At 38.7% G+C, this 26,411-nt stretch overlaps 1 protein-coding gene across 4 annotated transcripts; it reads left to right on the top strand.

Annotated features, from left to right (window-relative positions):
• Positions 1 to 52: 52 nt before the first annotated feature.
• On the top strand, positions 53 to 23,821 carry LOC127794387 (coiled-coil domain-containing protein SCD2-like). 4 transcript variants are annotated; one of them, XM_052325420.1, is made up of 17 exons: positions 54 to 724; positions 1,278 to 1,447; positions 8,630 to 8,705; positions 8,935 to 8,976; positions 9,096 to 9,158; positions 16,671 to 16,720; positions 16,806 to 16,833; positions 17,103 to 17,177; positions 17,277 to 17,387; positions 17,485 to 17,545; positions 17,886 to 17,999; positions 18,124 to 18,245; positions 18,530 to 18,599; positions 19,277 to 19,318; positions 20,082 to 20,122; positions 22,767 to 22,893; positions 23,347 to 23,821. In XM_052325420.1, exons 1-17 carry the CDS (start codon positions 377 to 379, stop codon positions 23,484 to 23,486), a joined length of 1,680 nt encoding a protein of 559 aa, XP_052181380.1. In that variant the 5' UTR covers positions 54 to 376; the 3' UTR covers positions 23,487 to 23,821. The 4 variants fall into 4 exon arrangements, with proteins under 4 accessions (XP_052181381.1, XP_052181380.1, XP_052181379.1 ...); XM_052325419.1 differs by having other exon boundaries at positions 17,886 to 18,002; positions 18,121 to 18,245; XM_052325422.1 differs by having other exon boundaries at positions 580 to 724; positions 1,282 to 1,447; positions 17,886 to 18,002; positions 18,121 to 18,245.
• Positions 23,822 to 26,411: the final 2,590 nt, after the last annotated feature.

Below are 26,411 nucleotides of genomic sequence, written 5' to 3'. Positions count from 1 at the left end.
CTGGTTAAAACCAAACCAACTCTTACCAGACGACGACGTCACGATTCCATTATTCTTCTTTATTCAATTCCTCGACGATAGCTAGTCCAAGTGTTTCTTTTCTTTTCTTTTCTCTTGTTTTCATCTCTAAACTCATTCCCCCGCGAAACACGTCGTCGCCCGTCGGCGTCGCCGTCAATCCCCAAACCCGACGGATTCGATAGATTCAAACCTTTTTCCGATCCTGTCTCAAGTCTCAATTCGGTCGATCCATCTCCCCGATCTTTTCTCTGGCTTTTCCCGATGATCTAGCGCCCTGGAAATTTTAGCCCCATACTCGAACAGTCTCTTTCCTATCTATCTATTACTTATAGATACATATATTTACGCTGAGCGTATGGATCGGAGAAGGACGGGCAGTCCGGTGTACTCGAGGCAGTGGAGCGGCGGATCGAGCAGCACGGGGTCGTCGTCTCCGGCGAGGTCGCCTGCGCATCCGCACTCGAGGCTGCCGCCGGGGACGGGGTACTCCACGATTAAGAGGAGTCAGAACGTGGCCGCCAAGGCGGCCGCGCAGCGCTTGGCGCAGGTCATGGCTTCGCAGACGGTTGATGACGAAGACGAAGAGGACGATCTAGGGTTTCGATTCCTTGGCCCGACTCCCCCCTTTTCGAGCAATGTTAATAGTAATAGTAACGTGCCTCCTGCTTCTCTTGCTAAGCCTAATAGATCTCCGTCGCCTGCGGTAATTTCATCAACTAAGTGCTTTCTCGACCTGATCTTTAGTAGACGAAAGACTAAACGTATACTTGTCCAAAGAAATGTCTTGACTGTTTTTGCTTATGTTAGACGGAATTTGATGGAACTTCAGAACTGCAGAATAGAAAATTTAACATTTAAAACTCTCTGCGAAGTTGTTTTGTTGCCGTGCTGTTTCTCATATAGGAATTACTTCTATTTTGCTACCGATAACCTTATGCAGCATCTTTAGCAATTCTAAACATTCTTAAACTATTATCACCTTTCATTGAATTCCATGCTTGGTGGAATGATCGCCAGTTGACTAACTCTCTGGTGCGGGTCCAGGAAGTTTAGCATCTGAAAGTTTGCAGTATAAAGTCTAGCCATGCTTTGCACCCTTTAGTTACTGTTTTGGATATTCTATCAATAGAAAAAACTAACTCAAATTATGAATTCAGTTTGAATTACTGGTCTAACCATCAGTTCAAAGAAAAAATGCTTAATAATAGTTTACCATGGTTATTACTTAAACGATAATTGGATATTGCTGAATGTAGTTAGGTCGGAACTTTATGGAGCATACACCTTCAGTTCGTTCCACTTCAGCTGGAAGACCTTCAATGTCAGTTCGTTCAACTATAATAGTGCCACCTAGTCGAGGATCGCTGAAAACACAGGTTTCACTTCCACCATTGGAACCTCCTAGCACTAGACCAAGAGAGAAGAGGTATATTTTTTGTCTTCTGTTTGTTCTTGATAATAATTGTATGCAGTTTGGATTTATAGCAGTAGAGATGGCTTTATTTTTTGAAGGTTGATCATCTTGAATTTTATAAGTTAACCATGGGCTATAAACTTAAACATTTCATCATTTCTTTTCTCTTCAGCCTTTGGTTTCGGTTGGTGGGAATGGAGGCAAATTTTCATGAATTTTTTTTCAACATTTTATATGAGGTACAATTTTCCATTATTAATAACCAGCAAAGGAGATAAATCACGACAGGACAGGAACACTCTGACATATAATTTTCAGAAGAATTGAGACATGAGGAACATTTGAAATAATAAAACATATATTTACATGTAAAGATAAGCAACGAACAACAACATATAACAATGTATCAATCTCGAGTCCCACTAGGTATAAGAAGCAGTATCAATAATTAGCAAGGGGCAATTTTTGGATGCAATTTTGGCCTAATATAATAAACATGGATATAGACACGGGAAATAAATAAGAAAACTTTGACATTGTACTTTTCAAAAGAATTGAGACATGAGGAGAGTGTGAAACAATAAAACACATGTTTATATGTGAACATAAACAACAACATACAACAATATATTAAGCTTGAATCCCATTAGGTAGGGTCATTACATGAATTCTAGCTCACAAATCTTATCTATTTGATGTCTAGATCATCTACAAGATCATTATAATGCATACTATAACTAAGAATTTCCTACTAAGTTTCTCTTAATTTCTCTCTATCTTTTGCTAAAAGCCTTTTACATTCTATCCATTTTACTCATAGGAGCCCCTATAGGTCTTCTTGTGATGTGATTAAACCATTTTAATCGTATTTGTTGCATCTTATCTTCAATAGGAGTGATTTTAACCATATGACGTGTAGTCTCATTTTTAACTATCATTTCTTGAATGGGTGCAAATTAATTGTAGCATTTTCATCTTTGTTCAGCTCATATTTTACACAATTTAGTGCGTTAGCATACAACAAAACTTGCCTTATAATTTTTCAATAAACTTTTTCTTTTAACTTTAATGGGATTTGACTATAGCATAAAACACCATGCTGTCAGACTCGGATCTGACAGTAGGGTTCCTTCTATAAATGGGAAGGAGATGTTGTAGGAGGGAAAGATTGAGAGAAAAAGAGAGAGATAAATTAAGAATTAGAACGGAAGAGAGAGAGAAAGTGAGAGCAAATTGAGAAAAGGGAGGGAAAGGAATTTGTGGAATAATCCTCACATAATTCCCCATCCTCTACCATCTAGTATTTATATGCGAATTACAAGTTGGCGCGGCAGTAACTAACTGCCCAGCGCGCGCCCGCCCGCTTGAAGGAATTTGAATTATTCCTTTACATAGTTATTACAATACTGCCCTATACTACTCTAATTACCCCCACACCCTTGGTCTATGACAATTCCCCCCCCCCCCTAAAAATATTTCTTGTCCCCAAGAAATTAAAAGAGGCTGGAACTTCTTGGAAATCGTTGTAGGAGGTCGGGAAGATACTCCCATGTTGTGTTGTCCGGATGGAGGTGTGACCATTGTACCAGGACTTGAGTCAATGGAGCAGTCTTGTTGTATATCACGCGTTTGTCCAACACTACCAAGGGTTCACCTGTCTCTGCTATGGCTTCCAGTGGTGCTGGCAGTGTTCTACTGGTGAGCTTCGTAGGCCCGATCGATTTCTTCCAGAGCGAAACGTGGAAGACGGGGTGCAGACCCACTCCTTCCGGTAGCTGTAGGCAGCCACGGGTCCCACCTTAGCTAGAATTTTGAATGGCCCGTAGAACTTGGGGCTGAGCTTAGATATTGGCCCTTTGCAAAACAGATGCTATTGGAACCTTCTTACTTTCAGATAAACCTCCTCTCCTTCTTCAAGCTGCCTTTATGTTCTATGTTTATCTGCCAACTGTTTCATTCTTTGACTAGCTAAGGTTAGTTCTTACTTGATGATGTGGAGAGCTTCTTGTCGGTCCCTCAAATACAGGTCAAGAGACGTTTTGGTGGGGGAGTACTGCATTACCGCCTGAATAATGGGGGGTAAATACCCGAACAAAGCTTCAAAAGGGGTTTGTTTGTGTGCGGTATGATAGTTGGTGTCATACCACCATTGTGCCAAGGCCACCCACCGACTCCAGCTTCTGGGTTTGGAGATACATAGGCATCTTAGATAGGTTTCGAGGCACTGATTAACTCTCTTTGTCTGCCCATCTGTTTCGGGATGGTATGCTGAAGAGAGGTGCAACTTGATGCCTAGCCCTTGAAATAAGGTCTTCCAGAATTGGCTGGTAAAGACCCTATCACGATCGGATACTACCGCCTTAGGTAAGCCATGAATCTTAAAGACTGTGTCCATCAACTTTCTAGCTACTTCAGCCGCTGTGAACGGATGAGCCAATGTGAGGAAATGGTTGAATTTGGTCAGTTTGTCTACCACCACCAATAGAGTGTCGGCTCCCTCAGATTTCGGTAACCCTTCCACAAAGTCCATTGAAATCAATTCCCAAGCTTGCGAAGGTATTTCCAATGGTTGTAGGAGGCCCAGGTAGGGTATTTTCTCATGTTTGCATATTTGACATGTACTGCATGCCAGGACAAACCGGTTCACGTCTCTTTTTAAGTCCTTCTAGTAGAAGAGTTGTCTGACTCGTTGGTAAGTGACGTTGAGTCCTGAATGACCCCCAATGGGAGAGTCATGTAGGCTCTGTAGGATCTTCTGTTTCAGCTGGTTGTCATCCTCAATAACTACCTTATTGTGGAATCGCAGCAATCCCCCTTTTAACTGATAGTTTGGGTCAGAAGTGGTCCTTACTGCTATCTTAGTGATTAAATCTCGGATCCAAGGAGTCTGATCATAGCTATGGGCTATATCCTGCACCCAATCCGGGACTAGCGCTGAAATGGCAAGGCAAGATGCTAAGCCCTCCCTCTTGGACAGAGCATCGGCTGCTTTGTTCTCTTTTCCTTGTCGATAGAGGATAACAAAGTCAAAGCCCATGAGCTTAGTGATTCCCTTTCTCTGTAATTGATTATGCACTCGTTGGTGGGTTAAGAATTTGAGGCTCTCGTGGTCGGTCTTAATAGTGAATTTCTTGCCCTGTAAGTAGTATCTCCATTTTTCCACGGCCATTAAAACTATCAGTAGCTCTTTGTCATAGATGCTGAGCCCCAGGTGGCGTGGAGCTAGTGATTGGCTTAGATACGCCACAAGGCGCCCTTCTTGACTGAGCACAACCCCTATTCCAATATCACATGCATTCGTTTCTAAGACAAACTCCTTGGAGAAATCCGGGAGGGCTAATGTTGGGGCTTGAGTCATGGCTGCCTTGAGAGATTCAAATGCTTCCTCTGTTTCTGGACCCCAATTGAAACTATTCTTCTTCAATAGATTAGTCAGCACCTTGCTTATTACCCCATAGCCTCTTATAAACCTTCTGTAGTATCCAGTAAGGCCTAGGAAACCCCGCAGCTCCTTCAGTGTTTTTGGTCGTGGCGAACTCTTCATAGCTTCAATTTTGTGTGGATCGGTGCTCACCTCCTTGTCCAGATATAATATGGCCCAATTACTCCACCTTTTCTTCTGCAAATGAACATTTAGACCTCTTCACATACAGTTTATGGAATCTAAGAATCTGAAATGCCAGCTTGAGGTGGGTTAGATGTTGGGCTAGGCTGGAGCTGTATATGAGGATATCGTGAAAGAATACCAAGACAAATTTGCGCAAATATGGAGCAAAAATGTGGTTCATCAATGCTTGAAACGTAGCGAGAGCATTGGTTAGGCCGAAGGGCATTACCAAGAATTCGTAATGTTCTTGATGGGTTCTAAAAGCAATCTTTGGACAGTCAAGGGGGTTCATGCGAATTTGATGGTAACTGGAGGTTAAATCTAGTTTATAAAAAATGGATGCTCCGGTTAATTCATCCAACAAGTCTTCAATAATGGGAATAGGGAATTGGTTCTTGATGGTTAGTGAGTTAAGTTGCCTATAATCCACACAAAACCTCCACGACCCATATTTTTTCTTAATTAGGAGGACTGGTGAAGCATAGGGGCTTTGGCTTAGTTGTACAAGGTTTTTGGACAGCATTTCTCGTATAAGTTTCTCTATTTTTGCCTTTTGTATGGGGGAGTATCGATAGGCTTTCAAATTAACCGGTTCACTGTTGGGTTTAAGGTGGATGGAGTGATCAAGGATTCGGTGGGGTGGAAGGGACTGGGGAGCGGCAAACAAATCCTCAAATTCCATTAATAAATCGTGAATAGGTTTAAGAGGATGTACCTGGCCGTTCATTGTTAGCAGCGACTTGTCTATGTGAGGGACATGCTGTTGATCTCCAGCAAGCGTCCCCCCAACCTCCATTATGTAAATGGAGTGTAGTTGTCCCACGGTGGTACTCCCCTGATCTAGCAACTTTTGAATTCTTTTGGCCAGACATTACCTTACATTCTCCCACTTCTTGACTGCCATGCAGAGTTACTTGCTAGCCTTCCCAGTTAAATGTGACCTCCAATGTGTTGAAATCAAACACCAATGGACTTACGGTCTTCATCCAATCTACCCCTAACACCACATGACATCCTCCCAGTTTGAGTATTCTCAGATCAGCCGAGAACTCTCGCCCACTCATTAACCACTTGACTCCCCTGCACCTTAGTTGGCTTACCATCTTAGCTCCATTGGCTATTAGTACTGAGAGGGAAGGTGTTTCTTGAAGATTGCACTGCAGGCTTTGGGCAGTTGTTTCATCAAGGAAGCTATGAGTGTTGCCACTGTCAATCAGCACCACTAAACTTCTTTTGCGGACCATCCCTTTCACCTTAATGACTCTACCAGCTGCCTGACCTTGAAGAGCATGCATGGAGATTTCACCTCCTTCATTCCCTTCAAGCTTCTCATCCTCCTCCTCTGTCCCTGCTTCCTCGTCCTCTCCTTCCTCCTGTCTTTCCATAGTTAGAAGTTTCTTACACTGATGACCCTGCCCATACTTCTCTCCACAACGAAAACATAGGCCTAATTGTCTCTTTTGATCCATCGACAGATTCTTGGGCTGTAAGATAGGCTGACTGGTCTTTCTCATGGTTCCTCCTCTCTGACATTGTGAAGTATTACCCCTGGGATACGCCCCAAGGTTGTGCTCCTCTCGGTTGTTTTTGGATGATAGCCTATGCCTCCTAGCAAAGGTTTCCATCGATAGCTCATGCAGGTGAGCTTGTTCAGCTGCTTGGGCCACTGTGGTGGGAAACATCTTAACTGTAGGCCTAATTAACTCCTCCAACCCCACTGATAAAACTTGAAACAAAATACTCCTCATCTAGATATGGATGAGATAATGAAAGTAAGGCCCTTAACTCCTCAAATCTAGTTTGATATTCCTCCACCGTGCCATTTTGTTTCAATTTGTTAAACTCCTCAATGACATTAGATAGGTTTTTCTCCCTAAATCTTTGGCACAATTGGCTAATGAACTCCGGGCAACTCAAATCCCCTCTACCATGGCTCCAAGTTTGGAACCAAGCATCCGCCACGTCATCTAAGTATGATGCAGCCAAACATACCTTATCCCCTTCCTTGACATGATGTTGGTAGAATACCTGTTCACATCTGCGTACCCACCACCTCGGCTTATCTCGATCAAAAACTAGGATCTCCATTCGTGGACCAGGATGGGGTGGATTGGTCCCTCCCTGGTTCTGGTAATTCATACCTTCTCCAAATTCAGCTGGATCTCTGCCACCTCTTGGATCTGGGTGTTGCGGACGGTATGTTGGTGAAGTCAGGATGGGTGCGGATGGCGGTCTTGGGGGAAAATCCGTTGGCAAATTGATGTTTGGTTGCCTCGCAAACATGCTCAAAGTTGTCGTCAATTGTTGACTAAGTCCCACGAATTCTTCCCGAATGCCATTCACTGTGCGATCCATCGATTACGTGTATTCCGATCTACTCCCGTGGATCTCCTCCTGCGTGTGCCTCATTCCCAACTCCATCGTCTCCAACCTCTCGTCCACTTGTTCCTGATGATGTCGCAATCCAATTTCGATTGCATCCAATCTGTTCTCCAACTGTTTAGCGTGCGTTCCATCAACCATTACCAACTCCAGGTCTTGGCTTTGATACCAAATGTCAGACTCAGATCTGACAGTAGGGTTCCTTCCATAAATGGGAAGGAGATGTTGTAGGAGGGAAAGATTGAGAGAAAAAGATAGAGAAATTAAGAAGAGAAATTAAGAATTAGAACGGAAGAGAGAGAGAAAGTGAGAGCAAATTGAGAAAAGGGAGGGAAAGGAATTTGTGGAATAATCCTCACATAATTCCCCATCCTCTACCATCTGGTATTTATATGCGAATTACAAGTTGGCGGGGCAGTAACTAACTGCCCAGCGCGCACCCGCTTGAAGGAATTTGAATTATTCCTTTACATAGTTATTACAATACTGCCCTATACTGCTCTAATTACCCCCACACCCTTGGTCTATGACACATGCCTTAATCAAGTCTTAATTCTTTGAGTAACTTAATAATTTTTCTATCTCTTTGGACAATTGATTCAAGATATCTTGTTTCATATTTTCTTAGAATGAGATCTTCAAGTCTTACCATAACATGTTCCACACTTCTATCTACCAAAATGACATTCTATATGTTTGGTTTTTGATTTGCTCAACTTAAAGCCTTTGGATTTTAAGGCATTCCCCCATGTCCTGAATTTAATATTCACACATTCTTTTGTTTCATCCGCCAAGACAATGTCATTTGTAGACAGCATATACCACAACAACTAATGGTGTCAAATGGACCATGCTGGGCTGATATGACTTGTTTGAAAAGGGGCTGCATCCAAAATTTGAAGGGTTGATACGACTTGTTAATATACAACATACAAATAGAATGTCTTGCTGGTCTAACTCTAATTCTCCATTGCCATGATTACAAGTTACAATGTTACTTGCTGGTATCGATCATTGGCTGTGTTTAAAATGCAATATTGTCTGGATGCTGATAGGACCACATCATTCAACTTGATGAATGGCTTAACTTATTCGAAAGTATGTTGATATGCTTCATCTTCTGTGCAAGTGTGGAGGGAACAACTCAATGTGCATCATACTTTGGTATCATTGTTGATAATTTCCTTTATTCTCAAATGTTGCAGGTTTGCCTCAGATGTTGGGCGGACTAATTTGAAAGATGCAGGAAATCAGCGGGAGGCTTCTGCGCTTAGAGATGAAGTATAACTATGTTTATTTCTCATCCCTCAGGTTTTTCATCCTTTTATGAGGGTGACATTTTACCTCTCAAATGAAATGGTGGATAACCATTTCTAGGTCATACCAGATATTTATTTGTCTTGGGTTGGTTTGAATGAGATTCTTGTAGAGAATCTTTCTATTGTGTTAAGTTTGAAACCTGAGCCCCAGTCATTAATATTAAGTTGACATTCATATCAATTGCATGCAGCTTGACATGCTACAGGAGGAGAATGAGATTCTCCTTGATAAAGTAAGTTCCCTTCACAAACCCACGTCCAAATCAATTGTTGGATAATTATAAATTATATGCATTCAATAAATCAATTACACTCTGCTAATCTTCAAGTTATGTCTGCATTTGCTCTGTAGCTTCGCCGTGCAGAACAAAAGCGTGAAGAATCAGAGGCCAGAGGCAGGGAACTAGAGAAACAGGTAAACAATCCCATCAGTTAGCAATCTTCAATTTGCAAACAATTTTATTGCAAAGAACTGTTAAAGGGATAGCTGATAGGGTAAAATAGTTGTTTTCTTTTGCTATCATGAAAAGGATTTTTATACATGTAATATTTTTTAGTGTCCCTGCCTGGAATGAAGAGGTCTGTACACTCCTATGGGGAGTAAGATTCTGCTGGAGACAGACACTTTAGGAGATATAGGTGACCTCTGGCCAGACTTAATGTGCCTTACTACAGTTGAAGAATATATTGGATTATTAAAAACATTTTGTTGTATGGCACATAATGGTATGCAATAACCACCAATATGTGCAACATATGAGCATAACTGAGACAAGGATGTTACAGTGGGTCAGCGGTTATACAAAAATGATAAGAATTAGAAATGAGGTATCCATAATAAGGTCGAGCGGCCCTTATTGAGGATAAGATGCATGAGATGCATTTAAGATGGTTTGATCATGTGAGAAGAAGATCAAAAGATGCTCTTTTGAGAATTGTGAATGGAATGGAAGAGGTTGGTAGCTGAAGAGGTAGAGTAAGACAGATCATAGTGAATAACTCTTAGTCATGACATGGGCTATAATAGGCTTATAGAAGATATGATCATAACTAGAGATAGCTGGTGAGCTAGAATTCATGTAATTGACCCCATCTAGTTTGAATAAGGCATGGTGTGTCGTCCTACTTTAAACACTTTGCTGATGGTCTTAGTGGAAACTATGTGTCAAGACCCCAAGGATATAATAGTAATTATGTATTATATATATTAGTTAGTGGTAGTTAGTGGTTGTAATTTGTTGCTGTCATGACCCTAGGATAAAGGAGGGGTAATTGTGTAATTGGGGGGCTGTTACTGTTGTAGAATGGTTAGAAGCTGTTGGGTGGTTGTCTCTACTGTTGTGAAGTAGTTAGAAGCATTGGTTGTTATATTTTGTTGGAGCTTTCAGTTACTATATCTGAAATGGTTGAAGACAACCATAAAAGGGTAGTTGTAAGAAGATGAGAATTCAGGCAATGGAAGATTGAATCCCTTCCCTCTTTTTCTATTCTCTCTCATTCTCTTTCTCGATTCTCTTCTCAACTCTCTCTCATTACTTCCAATTTCTCTTGAATTTTACCGAAATAACCACTGTCAGACAGTTGCTTTGTTGATTTGTACCTTTACCTAGAAAGCCTATAAATAGGCTGTAACCTAGAGAATTAGATAGTTGGATGATAAATAGAATTTCTGATTTCTCTCTCATCAATTCTCTCTCGCTCCCTCCTATTCTTCTTGTCTCCCTCCATTCTTCTCACATTTCTCACCCAAATTATGTACCAATTCTCATCGATTGAAGAGAATTGGTCCGTCAGGTTCAAGATCCTGACGAAGTGGTATCAGAGCTGATGATTCTCGGCTGTGATTCTAGAAATTCTTAGCATCTGATCCTCGATTGCTACATGGCGAGAAAGGTGAAGTCCAATGATCTAGGAGCAGAGCATTTCTCGGCTCATATCTGCTGATGCAGTGATTCTGATGGTTTCCGGCTGTGACTACGAAGATTTTCGGCTCGAATCTTAAAGGCGAAGTAGCTCCAGGTGATTTTAAGCTGTTGCACTAGATCGGCTGGCTCTCGGTTGTTGAAGTGTGATTGAGGCGAAGCAGGAAGGCGAGTGTTGGAAGCTGATAGCGAAGCATAGCCAGGCTTTCCTTGGAAACTGATGGTAGGTGATACAGTAATTTCGATACAACAACATAACTGAGCAGAGTAGCTAATTCATGGACGGCGAAGCAAAGCAAGCAATTCTCAAAACTGCTTGACAGTCTCCTATGACTCAATCGGTCCTGTTCCAGCCTCCAGAAATCACTTTCCAAGGGCTGCCTCTGAACTGATTCTAGTCCAATCGAACCTGAATTTAATTTTCAGTAAACCTAATCTGCTTTGTTTGAAATTGCTTCAAGGAATTACTTAGATCGAACCTTAGCAATCCTGAATTACAGTCGGAATTGAGAAATTGGCAGCCCGAGTCTCCTCTAACTTAGGTCCTCAAATCACCTCCTGCGACTCAATTAGTTCCAAGAATTTCTTGCTTTGCTTCGCTGTCCATGAATCAGCTACTCTGCTAGATTATGTTGTCAGATTGGAATTACTGTATTGCCTACCATCAGTTTCCAAGGAAAGCCTGACTATGCTTCTAGCACTCGCCTTCAACAACCAAGAGCCAGCTGCTTTGGCACAACAACCTAAAATCACCTGGAGTTGCTTCGCCTTCAAGATCCGAGCCAAAAATCTTCATGGTCACAGCTGAAAACCATCAGAATCACTGCATTAGCAGATTCAAGTTGAGAAGTGCTCTGCTTCTAGATCGTTGGACTTCACCTTTCTCGCTATGCAGCAACCAAGGATCAGTTGCTAAGAATTTTTAGAATCACAACTGAGAATCGTCGGCTTTGATGCCAATTTGTTAGGATCTTGAATTAAGTTCCACTGGTATACTAACCTGATATTTCTTTAACATCACCAAAAATTCATCAAACATCCTTGACAGACATTCCAATTTTCTGTTAGTTCTGTCCATAGTGTTCTCGATTCTATCCATAGAGTTCTTGCTCCTGCCCATAGTGTTCATGATTCCTGTATCCATCTCTTCAATTTGATTTCTTTGAAAATTCTCCTCTGCTCACCTGAATCAATCAGTCGCCTAGATCTGAATTGCCTCTGCAAATTAACTTGCTTCGCTGTAATCTTTTTGAGAATTCAATTGGTTTCTATTGCTGCTAGGAATCAATTGGAAATTACCTGGACCGATACTTGATCAGCTTTGTTGTGGCTTTCTGAGGGTCGCCTACTCTCAGTTTCCAAAGTCATCGAAATCCCGTCAATGGAACCGCTTCTATAAATCGCCTATCACAGTTGCAATCAACCGGCTCTACTTTGCCTTCAATTCCGAGCTGATAATCTTCGTCGGAATCATTGTAAGTATCGCCTCCGATGAACTGTAGCTGAGTGTTGATGGTCACACTTGCTGTTCAACAATTGCTCAATATCTGCTTCCGACTGCGCCTTCCTTCTTGCTACTACCTCAAATCTGCATCCACCGACTCTAATGTAACTTCGTGTGAGTTCGCCTGGTGTTGCTTTGCGGCCTAGATCGTTGGAATTGAGAAATCCATAGCATGAGTTGCCTCTATCTCCGCTCCCTGAATCGCCTCCTATGAGTTGATACCTAAATTCAACTAGTAAGATTTTCACCACAAATTGTCGGAATCAGTTCAGGTTCCTTGGCCTTCAACTTCTCTTGCTCGTGAGATTTCTGCCATGGCTGACAGAACACACATTTCATAATTCGAGTCACAATTGCAACAAAAGAATGCTACAAGTTTAGTTGGACACAATAGAAATCATGAGGCAAGCAACCAGAATTATGAGACATTGGATTGGAAGTTGGAGAACTCTCTAGACAGAGATCATAGAAAATTGGATGGCCTATCAAGGAAGTTTGATGATTTTTTTGTGATGTTTTCTAAGAAGTATCAGGTTAGTATATCAGTGGATCTTTATTCAAGATCCACTGCAGAACATATTCCAGCTTCTGATGGAATCTTACCTAAGACCTCTGATCTACCCCTGTGTCTATTATCAAGCGTCCTTAGGCAATCTATGTGTTGTCAAGGAGAGATAAGGATTACCTTGTAGAGCCATGGATGCAGTAGGCTCATGTGTAGAGGGTCTGGTAGGGCTGGTACCTTAATTTAGCAATCGATAGAGGGCTTGAAATTGTTCTTCTAACATATTTAAATATGTCCTACTTCCGCCCTCACTAGGTGCCTTGACAACATAGGCTGATCAAGTATTTTCTCTCTTGTTTTTAGGCTTCTACTTTGCAAGTTTATCATGGATTTTTCAACAAGTTGTCATGAACCCAGGGCTTAACCTAGGATTAGTTCGAGAATTGGAAGAATTTGATTCAACTAAGGCCAAGAATAGAAGGAAATTAGGGGGGAATTTGAAAGAATGAGGGATAGATTAGAAGAAGTGTTAGGGGGAATTAGAAGAATAGAAAAGGAGATGAAGATCAAGAAAGGGGAGAGAATTCAGAGGGGCAAAAATCAAATTTCATTTCTTTAATTTCTGGATGAGAAATAACCCATTACAACAACCTTATGTAGTCATATTTGCCTTCTAACAGCCTAGCACATGCTCCCATGTGCTTCTAACCACTTGCTAAAATATATCCTAACAATTATTAAAAACCTATTACAAGATTACCCCTATTATATCTCTATTACAATATTGACCTTACATTACTCCTAGGGACATGACACAAGTATCCTTTGTATGATATGGCCTTTTATAGTGGTCACACCACTGTTTTTCCCTTCCTACTCCTTTCGAGAAATTTTCCCTTGGTTTAACAGTTGTGAGAGCAGGTTTAACAATTGCAAGAGCAGAATTTTGTTGGTTTATACCTAGATCACTGAGTTGATGAAACATTACCTTTCGTCGACTTTCTTCTCTTCTCACCTCGGCAAAGACCTCCTTGAGAGATGGCATGGGTTTTGTTCCTAAAATCCTGCCTCTTATGTCATCTAAATCAGTATTAAGTCCATGAAGGAAATCAAATATCCTATTTTTTTTTCAATCATTTTGTGATACCTCTTGTTGTCAGCAGTACACTCCCACTTTATAGTATGGAATAAATCCATTTCATGCCATAATTCAACCAATATATTAAAATAATTTGTAACACTCATGTTACCTTGCCTTGTTGTCTTAATGGCTGACCATATTTCAAAGCTTTGACAGGTGTTCTCCAGGTCAGAATACATCTCCTGGTAAGAATCCCAAATCTCCTTGGCAGTTTTGTGAAATAAGTAAGTCCTCCCTAGTCTTGGCTCCATTGAGTTGATCAACCATGCCATTATGGTTGAATTTTCTACTTCCCAAGTGCCATAGGTGACAGAATCGGTCAAAGGAGTAGGAATATCCCTCGTGAGATAGCCGGATTTTCTTTTCCCTTTGATCACCAATAAAATAGATTGAAACAACTCCCTAAAATTACTATCATTTAACTTTTGGTGAGTAATTTGTATGGGATGGTTATTGATAGAGTTGGATGGTAGATTTTGAGAAGAGGGGGCTAGAACAGAAGGAGGAAGAGGGTACGGGGAGCTTGTAGTGGAGGCCTTTGTTAGGGCAGGATTCTGGTGAATATTGGCCATGATCTTTGAGAGAGAGAGAGAGAAGAACATCGAAGAGCTTTAATGTTATTTGTGTAACATCCCACATCGAGCGATAGGAAAAATCGGATCAACTTACCTTAATGGGCCTATGTGAACTTTCTAGGGGTCACTAATTCTTGAGCTACTCTAGTTCAAGCACGCTAACCTGTGAATTCTTTATCCACATTCAACTCAAAAAGTATCTAGCTAGTGTTGTTTCTTTCTTTACCATTCTCGATATATATAGTAGCTTCTCTAGAGTCCTTTCTTAGACTTGGCCTTGGGCTCTCGGGGTATTACATTCTCCTCCCCTTGAGCACATAACGTCCTTGTTATGTGACCTTACAACTGGTCCGAGATCTTCTCTCATTTGGTGGCTGCCATCCTAGAAGCTTGCCAAGAGTCGTTCCTTGTTCAGGCCCTCGCACCCCGGTGCCACTCCCCGCCCTCATTGGACTGCCTTCTCCAAGAGTCGGCTCTAATACCACCTATAACATCCCGCATCGAGCGATAAAAAGGATCGGATTAACTTACCCTGATGGGTCTATGCGAACTTCTCAGGGGTCACCCATCCTTGAGCTACCCAGCTCAAGCACGCTTAATCCGGGAGTTCTTTATCCACATTCAGCCCAAGAAGTATCTAGCTGGTGTTGTTTCCTTCCTTACTATCCTCGATATATATACTAGCTTCTCTAGAGTTCTTTCTTGGACCTGACCTTGGGCTCTCGAGGTATTACAGTATCCAGCTCAAGCACGCTTAATCCGGGAGTTCTTTATCCACATTCAGCCCAAGAAGTATCTAGCTGGTGTTGTTTCCTTCCTTACTATTCTCGATATATATACTAGCTTCTCTAGAGTCCTTTCTTGGACCTGACCTTGGGCTCTCGAGGTATTACAGTACCCAGCTCAAGCACGCTTAATCCGGGAGTTCTTTATCCACATTCAGCCCAAGAAGTATCTAGCTGGTGTTGTTTTCTTCCTTACTATCCTCGATATATATACTAGCTTCTCTAGAGTCCTTTCTTGAACCTAACCTTGGGCTCTCGAGGTATTACAGTTTGTGATAGAATGCTTAATTAATTAATTCTCGAGGAATAGGGAAGAATATATACGCAATGGTCTCTTATCTTATATCCTACATTTTAGGAGAAGATTTAGGATTCTTTATCTCCTAAAAACTAGGAACAAACCAAACTTAAAATACAAATTTACAACAACTACTCTACAAGGATAATGACTTATCCTTATCTTATCAATCTCCTATTTTGACTTTCGAATCTTCTTGATCTCGCCCAACAAATAGTAATTATGTATTAGTTAGTGGTAGTACTTTTTTGCTTTGCTGTTTTGTACCTTTAGGTAGAAAGCCTATAAATAGGCTGTAGCCTAGAGAATTAGACAGTTGAGTAATAAACAGAATTTCTGATTTCTCTCTAATCTCTCCCTCTTTGCTGTTCTGTCTGAATATCACCCCCCCCCCCCCCCCCCCCCCCCCCCCCCCCTCCCCCTTTCCTGTTCTATTTCCCTCGAATTCTTCCATCTTCCTATTAAAACCTTAGGTTCATGACACCATGTTTCTTATTTTTAGGAGCTGCATATTCTGCAAACAATATTATTGAACTCTAAATTTCCAACCTTAAATATTAATTATTTTTTTCTTTCTAATGGAACTTTGATTTCTTATATGGCCACCATTATTGAAGTGTCCAATGGTGTGTAAGAATATCATCTATACGTCATATACTCATCAACTGACTGCAGGGAATGTGGTTTCTGTTCTCGCAGCGATGTTAATTCAACCACATTTCACTGTGTATACATCGAAATTATATAAGAATGTGTGCTATATTATTCTCCTTGCAATTTTGTTTGTTTTTGGGATTTTCTGGATCACTATATCCATGATGCCATATCCTGTGTGTGTCAACTACTTAGTTGGGAGACACTTCCATATAGAAAAAAGGTCCTCTTATTTTTATTCATTTTACTACTTCTAGATGGACATGCTAAATATGTTCCAGAAAATTGTCCCAGCATATCATGCTATACAGCTCCGATCCTTCAGTGTTTTTATGTATCTAAAATCATTTTTTTACTCCCAAGTAACCTCTTAAAATAATAAAATCCAGTTTTGTGTCTTCTGAATTGCAGGTTTAGTAATTGAATGCTTTATTAACATGTTTCTCTTTTGAATATGTATGAAGTATATCTTGTTTTGGCATTTACAAATTCAGTAACAATGCTTACTTTTTCATTTCTGTCATTTTAATTCTGAATTTATAGGTTGCTGCTCTTGGAGAAGGTGTATCACTGGAAGCTAAATTGTTGAGCAGGTAGACTTTGATTTAATCCCTTGTACGACTATGAAGACACCTACATAAATATTCTGCATATGATATCTTATGTGATTACATGCAGGAAGGAAGCAGCATTGCGTCAACGAGAGGTAATTGTATCTGCAAAATACAAAATTGGCACTCTCTGTGCATATATGTTGCCATCTTTTTATTGGTTCTGTGGAAGTCATTTCTATGGGATTGATTACCAACTATTGCTTGGTCACAACAGAAATATATTCCAACTTATTTGTTGCAATTATGCTTCATATATGGTGCTGGATTCCCCATTATGAGGGAGTACTTGTTATTCACTTGGTGCCAAATGTTATCCCTGCTCAGAGGCTGCCTTTGCACTACATTATGTTTTCTTTGACAGGCTGCCCTGAAAACAGCAAAAGCATCAAAGGATGGGAGAGAGGATGAAATTGCAGCACTTCGTGTAGAAATTGAGGTAGTGTAAGCTAATAGTTAAGTGTGAATTGTGTTTTCTGCTTTCTGTTTGATTTTGGTACTGCGGATCCTATCTTACCTTCTTAATTGTTTGGATCAGAACTTAAAAGATGATGCTGCAAGTGCTGTTGAACAACTTCGAGAGGCAGAATCTGAAGCAAAGGCTCTTCGCTCAATGACGCAGAGAATGATTCTGACTCATGAAGAGATGGTTGTCCTTCAAAGCTATAGCAAGATTTATGACTACCTCTTTGAAAAGACTTTTTTGCCCCCAAACTGAAGTTTACCTCTTTGATCCTGCATATCAGGAGGAGGTCGTTTTGAAGAGGTGCTGGCTTGCTCGATACTGGGGCTTGGCTGTACAGCATGGTAATGCACATGCTGCGTATTAGCAGTTGGATATGTTGACAGTTTTCTGACAATTTATGACCCTAGTTTTTATCTGGTTATTGTATGAAACAATGACTTGTGGAGCAACAAGTTGTCAGAAGCCAAACCTTTTTTTCTTTTTCCCATTTGATTATTTCGCAATAGTTGACCCCACCTAATGGGATTAAGGCTTGGGGGGGGGGGGGGGTGATTGTTTCACAAATTTGGTTTGATCCCATTAATTAGTTATTATCTTGCCATTAAGTGCCTCTCTTTTGAGCATAATTGTTCTATCACCTCCGAGTTAATCTTTTGCCATTTTTAATTGGCTTCTCCACAGGCATATGTGCAGACATAGCTGTCTCCAAGCATGAGCTTTGGTCATCTCTGGCACCACTTCCTTTTGAAGTTGTAATTTCTGCTGGACAAAAAGCTAAGGAGTTGTCTTGGACTAGTGGCAAGTCCTTCGCTTTCAATATGTCACTTGCCTATAATCCCTCTTCTGCTGTTATCATTTTGGCATTTGTCTACTTCTCTGTGCTTTACTTATCTAGCCTTCCATTCTTTACAACCAGGAGCAGCTGAAGAGGATTCAGATAGGAGTAAACTTGTTCGTGACCTGAATGACCTAACTGGAGAAGGCAATATTGAAAGCATGCTTTCAGTTGAAATGGGCCTAAGAGAACTAGCTTCCTTGAAGGTTTTCTCTGGCATATTCTACTTTGTCCCTGACTCCCTGTAGTTGTTTAAGTACAGTTATTTTATCTTGTTGATTTTCTTTTTCGCTTTGATGCGTATAAAATTAGGCATAAATTACATGGGATATTGGTTTTAGAATGGACTTGATTCTTTCTTATACCAAATAAAATATTATTTTTACCTTAAATCACACACTCTTTTATTTTTTTTGGTTTTGAAATTTCATTTTTCTCTCTCTTGTGGTCTTTTACACCCTTAAAGATATTTTATTACTGCTCTTCTAAGGTTGAGGATGCAGCTGTGCTTGCATTTGCTGAGTGCCGACGTCCAAATTTGTCTCGACAATTGCACTCAGGTACACTGCTGCCATGCTTTGGCCCCTTTCAGTAAAATAGTTACTTCCGTTCAGTGTTCCTGTTGATCTTATTGGCTCAGGCCTTTTCTTTTGCTGGTGATACATGATAATTTTGGGTTGTACTTGCAACTGCTCTAGAAAACAACATACCAAGTCTTTATCCTACTATGTAGGGTTGGCTACATGAATTCTGGCTTTCCATTCATTTTCACTATGGTCTTATCTTTGGTAAGACCCATATAATTAATAGCAAACTTAAGCGTCTCTGACCAAGTTTGTTTTGGTCCTCTTCTACCGCTTTTGATCAATACTAGTTCCATTCCGTCCATCCTCTTGACTCATTTATTGATCTTCTTCTCACATGACCAAATAATATCATTTCTAATTTTATTTTTTCTTATGTGACCGCACATCTATCTTAGCAGCCTTGTCTTTGTTACACTCATATTGTGCACGTGTTGGTGCTTTACTGTCCAACATTCTTGCAACTGCTCTTGACATGTTATAAGATTGAATTTTGCCTTTGTGAAAAGATTTGGTGCCTTTACACTGTCCTTATAATACTTATCAAGACATTTCCATCCATTTCAAAAGTATTATTTTGTGTTCCGAGTTTTTCCAGAGATCTCAAGGGTTGCAAGCTAAAATTTATTGTTATCTTTTCCCTTGTGGTGCAGATCCAAAATTATCAGCCGATCCCAAGTTCATGGAGGCATTTGGTAAAATATATGTTCTAATGGCTGTTATGCTATGTTTTTATACTCAGATAAATGGGACAATTCAATTTGACTTGTTTTTGTAGTGTCAGTAATGGTGACAGGTGGTGTTAATGGATTCTTCTTTGTCTTAATTTTACTCTGAATCCTTGTTTGTCATTCTACTTTTTCTCCATCTCCAGTCCCATGTGTCCTCATGTTGCCTTCTTGTCTTGGTCTCCTGGGCTTTTGTGATTGACCAGGGGAACTCTTTCTGAATTACTAGTCATTTTTTCCATTTTTGGCCTCCTTTGGCTATAAATCTATCATGTCTCTAGATTATGAGGATGCAATTTCTTTCTTATCAAGAAGAATTATGGGGCGATTTCTCACTATCCAACAATTGGATTGTTTTTATCTTAATGATTCTGTTTGTGTTAAGTTTATACATGGGGCAGTAGGAACCTATTGTCATATTGCATATGCTATATTGTTCCACTAATATTCTGACTTGGAACTGGTTTTTGTTTCTCTTTGTGTGTATTTTTGGTTCTACTATTTTTTATTTATACTGTCAGTGCCCTTACAACAAGTTATCAGTGGCCTTATATCTGGATTTTGCAATGGCCATTTTGATTTTCTGAGCTTGCATTCATTTCAGAACCCTACCTTTTCTTAATCCGCTTTCTTGATTGAGGATTCAAGATATAGTTTTTCTCAATTCTGGTGTTAAATAAAGTAGTTGTATTGTTTTGACTAATTTTGGGTTCTATATTCTTGGTTGCAGAACTAAGCCCAGAGGAGTCAGAAGATGTTCTTTTCAAGCAGGTCTGCTGCTCACTTCTCTAAATTCATTGATCTAATCTTGATTAAGATCCTTTTAATGCATTACCTTGTCTGATGGTTCATGTTCGTGCAACTGTGGGTGCTGGAGTTGTGGTTAGTTAACCTTGTGATATGCATGGGGCATCTTGAGGTTTTCTTACTTGAAGTGACTTGAAGCTTTTCAGTATCTTTTGTTCAGTCTGAAAAATGAATAATTTTGAAGGGCATATTCCATTTCATGCCACATTATTATTTGCAGCAGCAATGTGGAGACTGTAGTTGCCTAGTGGTTAATGATTGATGGAGAACCAGACGAGTACAAATTTAGAAGATTGCTTTTGTTGGGACTTATGGGTTTTAGAAGAAGTTTAGTTGGATTAGGATTTTATTATATTTTTTATTTTTATTTTTTACTTTATTTTTATTTCCAAGTTCAACAGGATTGTATAGGAATATAAATTTCTCACTAAGTTTAAGAATTATTTGAGCTTGAACATTGATTATCGAGTATTAGGCTTTGGATTCTCCCAATCTACTGATCCTGTCTGGTTTCTTCCCTAGCCTTCCCCAATTCTGACGACTCCTCATTTTCTCTCCTTGGATAACTCATTCTTCCCTTCTCTGTTCTCTCTTCTTTCCTACCATTTTGCTCCTTCCTCTCAAACTTTACTTCCTTTCTTAGTTGTACATCAATTTAGTATCAGTGTTTCTTGTCCACTTTCTCTCTCTCTCTCTCTCTCTCTCTATAAATATATATATATATATATCCTCTCTATTTTATGCACCCAGACCAATGTTTGTAACTGATAAGAATAATTTTTTATACAATATGGAGGTCCTATCTAATATCTTAACTCGTATGTCTACATAACAACATACTAAGCCTTAATCCCTATAGGTGACATTAGAGATGCATGGATCCTAGGTTGCCAATCATCTCTATGTATAACTGTCTTTTGTAAGCCCATTATAACCTATGTGATGCTTAAGAGTTTTTCACCAAATTTTTCTTGACCTTCCTCTACCTCTTTTGTTACAAACTTATTCTGTTCCATCCACTATCCTCCCAAGAGCTTCTATTAGTCTTCTTTGGATATGAGCAAACCATCTTAATTGTCTCATGCCTCTTATCTTCCGTAGGAGTTGCTCTAATCTTATTATGGATACTCTTATAATTCTACCTTTTTGTTTGTATGGTTCCACATCTATCTTAATATCCCGATTTCAGTTTCCTCATATTTTGCACATGTCAGTGTTTTGCTACCCAACATCTGTGCCATACAACAGTTCCATACAACAAAGTTGATCTTATAGCTGCTCAATAAAAATTCTCTTTAGTTTTAAAAATATTTTATAATTGTTTAAAACACTATTTAGTGGGATTAAGTCTCTGTGATTGTTATTTTTGTTGATAAAACAACACAAACACTTATCCACTTTAACCACCATGCCTTCATCTATGGGTAACACACCTTCATCTCTGTCATTTTAGATAATTGATCCAATATGTTTGAATTGATCTTTTCTTGACATCATCCACACTTCTATTTTTATTACTAAACGTACATTATATGCATTCAATTTTTAATTTTCTCACTAGTAGCCTTTCGAGTTTAATTTACCCTCCATTCTGCAAGCAATAAATATATATATATATATGTGCATATATAAATAGTGTTAGCCCTGCTAGTTTTTAAATTTTGGTCCATTTTTTTGCATTATTTGATATTTTTAAGTTGTCTGGGTGTCAACACTTAAAAACTAATGTTCACTGTAAACTATATACACATTTGTTTATAGAAACAGTTGTATATATAAGTACTTGCATTTTCTTTTACGATCAACTCTTACATTGTAACAACCTTCTACACAAGTCAAATTCAATTATTAATTTTTTTTAAATTATTTTGCTCTAGAACTAGAACCATCAGAATTTTCCATAGTTAAATCTTTTTAACCCTCAACTTTTTTTATGCTTGCATTATTATTATGAGGATGCTAAGATGGATGCATTGTATAGTTAGGAAAGAAAGAATGACCGAATTTGACAGATAATAGAAGTAGCATTTATGAAAAATATAATAAGAGAAAATTGATTGGCAATGTACATAAAGGGCCAATGGTTTCGCTTGTAAGTAATAGTGGCACCATCCATACTGGGGATGATGCTATGCAATCAGAGAGCAAATTAACGCGGATTGAGATAATATCATAATAAAAAGATTGTGATTTGTGACATTGCAGTTTAACCAAAACTGTTGCTGCAAAATGGTGAAACAGATTTTGAATAGTTGACTGAAGTAGTTGGGGAAAAGGGTCTTAGTTGAATGGATTAGCATTATGATGATGATGATTTTTTTTTTTTTTTTTAATTTTACCCTTTATTCCTGTAGTATAGATGTTTATACGTTACATGGACTTTAATTGTTACTGTGTATTTTTTTAAGAGTTTTCATGCCCTCCAAACTTAGTGGGGCTTGTCTAACCCTCCTTAGAATCTTAGGGATTAGGGTAGATTGGCTCTCCACTGAATTCTAGTTCTCAGTTCTAGAAACTGGTTTGCTTGCTTTTAGGAGTGTTGAGGATTTTTTGTATTTCTGCAGTCTTTAAAAGTGATCGTGTTCTGCATATTTCATGATATTTTCAGGCTTGGCTGATCTACTTCTGGAGACGAGCCAAAGCTTATGGTGTAGAACAGGATATTGCAGAAGAACGACTTCAATTTTGGATAAGCCGGAGTGCTCAGTCTCCAACAACACATGATGCCGTTGATGGTAGTCCTCATTGCTGGAACTCATGTTTTATAAAGTTTGATGAAATCCCTTACCCCACTCAGAGTTCGCTTCCCTGAAAAACAGTTAATAAACAAGAAAAAAGAAAGAGGATAGAAGTATCATTTGTTCCACCATCTAGTATGGTTAGCGCTGGAGTTTTACAAATATTAGTGAAAACTGTCATAACGGAATGAATGGTATACCTGGTTATCTGAACAAGTTGGTGATGGAGATGCACCAAATTTCCCAGTGAATTTTGACCTGCATTTTGTTGCAACCGTGATCTCCTTCTCAATTGTTTAAACCGGTGGGATATAGATATTCACCAACGCTAGGAACTTGAAAACAGCTGCATGGTTGCTTACTTGGAAATATTAGGTGTTTGAAATCTGAACACTTGTTAAAATGATATTTGTGCACATGCAAAATTACAAAATGCGTGCTTTGTGGCAGTTGAGCGGGGTTTGACAGAGCTGAGGAAATTGGGAATAGAACAGCAACTGTGGGAAGCATCCCGTAAGGAAATTGAGCAACCGTCTACGGCCTCAGTTGCTAATGGCAAAGTCGTTGCAGAATCGGAGACATTTTCATAGTTGCTGTGGCTGTGATTTCTGTATCGTCCTCTCTCTGTTTTGATTTATTGTTTTTCCTTTATAATTTTTCCCAATATAATTTTTATCCGCCAGGTTGTTAAGAGTAGAGCCTTCTTTATTCGCTTTAGTTCCTATGAGCCAAGCCATTGTCAAACTGTTTGTTTTATCTTTTATGGTTGCTTTTACAGACAGGAAAAACTGGAGTTTTAAGTGTATTGTGCAGAAAGTTTAGGGGATATGCGAGTATAATACTGTAGTATAGATGGGATGTTGAAAAACAATATTGGAAGCCGTACATTTAAAGCTAGTGATTCTTTTTATTTTTTTGGTAAGACTCTGTTCGGTCATATGGCCTATTATTCTTGTCCTTTCTGACTCAGATTTCGATACCCATTTGCAGGAAGGGGAAAGGATTTGGAAAGGTTTGGCAATTTCAAATTCTTGCCTTTTGGCCCCTTTTTTTTATGTTTTTTTTTTTGTAATACATGATTATTACTAATCAGTTGTATTAGAGTTGATAAAATTTCTACGTTGTTATATACCCCCGGAAGGAAACAAGAGAGAGATGAGTCAGGCCGGGCGAGTTCTAAAACAAACATTTACACTTGTTATACCAAATTTTCCTTTTAATTATTATAAAATGATTTTATGAATGGATATAATTCTACATTTTCTGTTTTAATTTCGTTTTTGGTGGTAGTTTTTTTTAAATGCCTTCTTTCTTTTTGAATAAGTTATGTAAAATATCTGAGAGATAATCTTAAGATTCCATGCGACATTGTCCTTATGGTGAGATTTTTATTAAATTTAAATTCTATACATTTGATTTTTGATTCCTACATAAGCTAATTCTTTTCACAAACTTGGTAATAATATATATATATATATGCTAGAATATCAAGGTTATAAACTTGGTAATGTATCTGCGACGATAAATGAATTGATGTTGAACGAAAAAAAGCCTTTTGATAGGGTTTTTAATTTTTTATTTTATTTTAAAAATGAAAACTTGCATGTTTGGCAATTTGAAAAAAAAAAATGAAAATTGACATGTTATTTGAGAATTGTAATTTTGTCTTCTACCAATATGGTGGACAATTGGAGAAGACGCAAAAGGTTTCTTCAGCAAGTGACGAGCTATCCATCCAAAGATTAGTTTAGTGCTGATTTGCAAATGTAGATGAGATGAGATGGAGATAGAATTTAATTGGTGCGACTTCTTTTTGGATAAGTCATTAATGGACCTAAATTTATTTTTAAAAGTCGTCAACGACTCGGCAGATTCCAAATTATTTTTGGGAGTAAAGATTGGATTGTAGATGAAGCGTAATGAGAGAATAGAAATAATAAAAAATAAAATTAAAAATTGAACAAATATTTTTTTATAGAGTTTTTAAAATATTGAAGCCAAATGCTCTATTCTTTCTTTTTAACTTGTATGTAGTCATTCTTTCTTTTTATAGGTGTGTTTGATTGCATTACCTATAATTTAATTCTAAGTAATATTATCTAAAAATAAAAATTACCCTACCTCCTTGAAAAATAAATTTCATAAAAAGAACCTTTAAATACTTATACCATACGTATTTTTTCATAAAAAAATTAAAAATATTTAATTATTTTTTATAAAAAATATATAATAATTATAAATTTTTTATAATAAATATATGCAATCAATCACACTCCTTCTCCTAGTGTGTGATGAAAAATTGCAGTAGCTACCTAGCAATAGCAGTAGCAAAGGGGCTTCATCATGCCATTTGCTTGGTTACGTGGTGGGGATTAATTTGCGATTGAGAAATGAAAAGTGAAATGGGGAGGGGATTAATTAAAGAAAAAGAAAAGAGAATGGACTTTTTGGCGTGTACGCAACTTTGAAACAGAAGCAGAAGCTGAAGTTGAATTGATGATTGAGAGAGAGAGAGAGAGAGAGAGAGAGAGAGAGGGAGACAACGAACAAATCAAATGACACATTTTTCAATTATGATAGCTTCTTCTTCTTCAGCCCTGCCCTGCCCTGCCCTGCCCGCTGTCCCCCACTGCTTCTCCTTCTTCCCCCTTCTTCTTCTGTTCTGCCAATTAATTAGAATAGAGTCTTTAGACTGGTCATCAATTGCTTGGATTTGGAAGCCTCGTGTGTCGTGAATCCTTCACAGAGCCCTTGGCTTGTCCCTAAATTAGTGCTTTCTTTGTGGAAGTTTGTGCATTTGACTACTATTTTACAAATGGAAAAAAAAAAATGGAAAAAGGAGGGTCCAGCAGCCAGGGGATGAGGGATCTCGTATTTATGGGCTTATTTATGTTTATATATATATATATATTTGTTAAAACAAAAGTATGCATTTTCCATGGTTCCAACTGTTTTTTCTTTTAATTACATTTATTTATTTACATCACAGGTTGTCAAAATAGTTCTTTTATGAAATGCGTATAATGTTGAGTAGGAAGACGATTTTTCTATACCCATAAGACATTATAATAATAATACCATAACACTTACAACATAACATGCATTAAATGCCTAAAAATTTTATATTTAATTGCCTTTATAAAGAGTTCAACCTTACCCGTAGAAAAGATCCCTACAGCCCATTGCGCTAGCAATGCATACAAACAGGATTTTACTACTTTATTCCTCTCTAGGTTATCCATGCGTATGCATAAGACAAATGAATAAACCCACAGACAGCCAGCCAGCCAAAGCATGACCAACAGAAGGAAGAAAGCAACCATTCAAGCTGCTGCCTGCCCCTCTGCTGGAAAAGATAGCACAGACAACATGCTTGCTAACCAAAATGTTAATTCTTTTTCAGTTTCCCCTCAAAAGTTTCATCTTAATAATATTATAATATATATTTATATATATGTCATAAAAATAAACTTTTAATGCATATAGCTATTAATAAATTTAGTAATAAGTGTTCA

The sequence above is a fragment of the Diospyros lotus genome, chromosome 2, assembly GCF_014633365.1.
Source record: "Diospyros lotus cultivar Yz01 chromosome 2, ASM1463336v1, whole genome shotgun sequence".
Lineage (NCBI taxonomy): Eukaryota > Viridiplantae > Streptophyta > Magnoliopsida > Ericales > Ebenaceae > Diospyros > Diospyros lotus.
The sequence above is the reverse complement of the archived record's forward strand: the minus strand, read 5'-3'. Positions and strand labels throughout refer to the sequence as shown.

Excerpts from the sequence above, each read along its gene's own strand:
- LOC127794387 (XM_052325419.1), top strand. The coding sequence starts at position 377 with ATGGATCGGAGAAGGACGGGCAGTCCGGTGTACTCGAGGCAGTGGAGC. Across the intron at positions 725-1,277 it reads ATAGATCTCCGTCGCCTGCG|TTAGGTCGGAACTTTATGGA; the intron begins GTAATTTCATCA and ends TGCTGAATGTAG. Across the intron at positions 18,600-19,276 it reads GTCTCGACAATTGCACTCAG|ATCCAAAATTATCAGCCGAT; the intron begins GTACACTGCTGC and ends CTTGTGGTGCAG.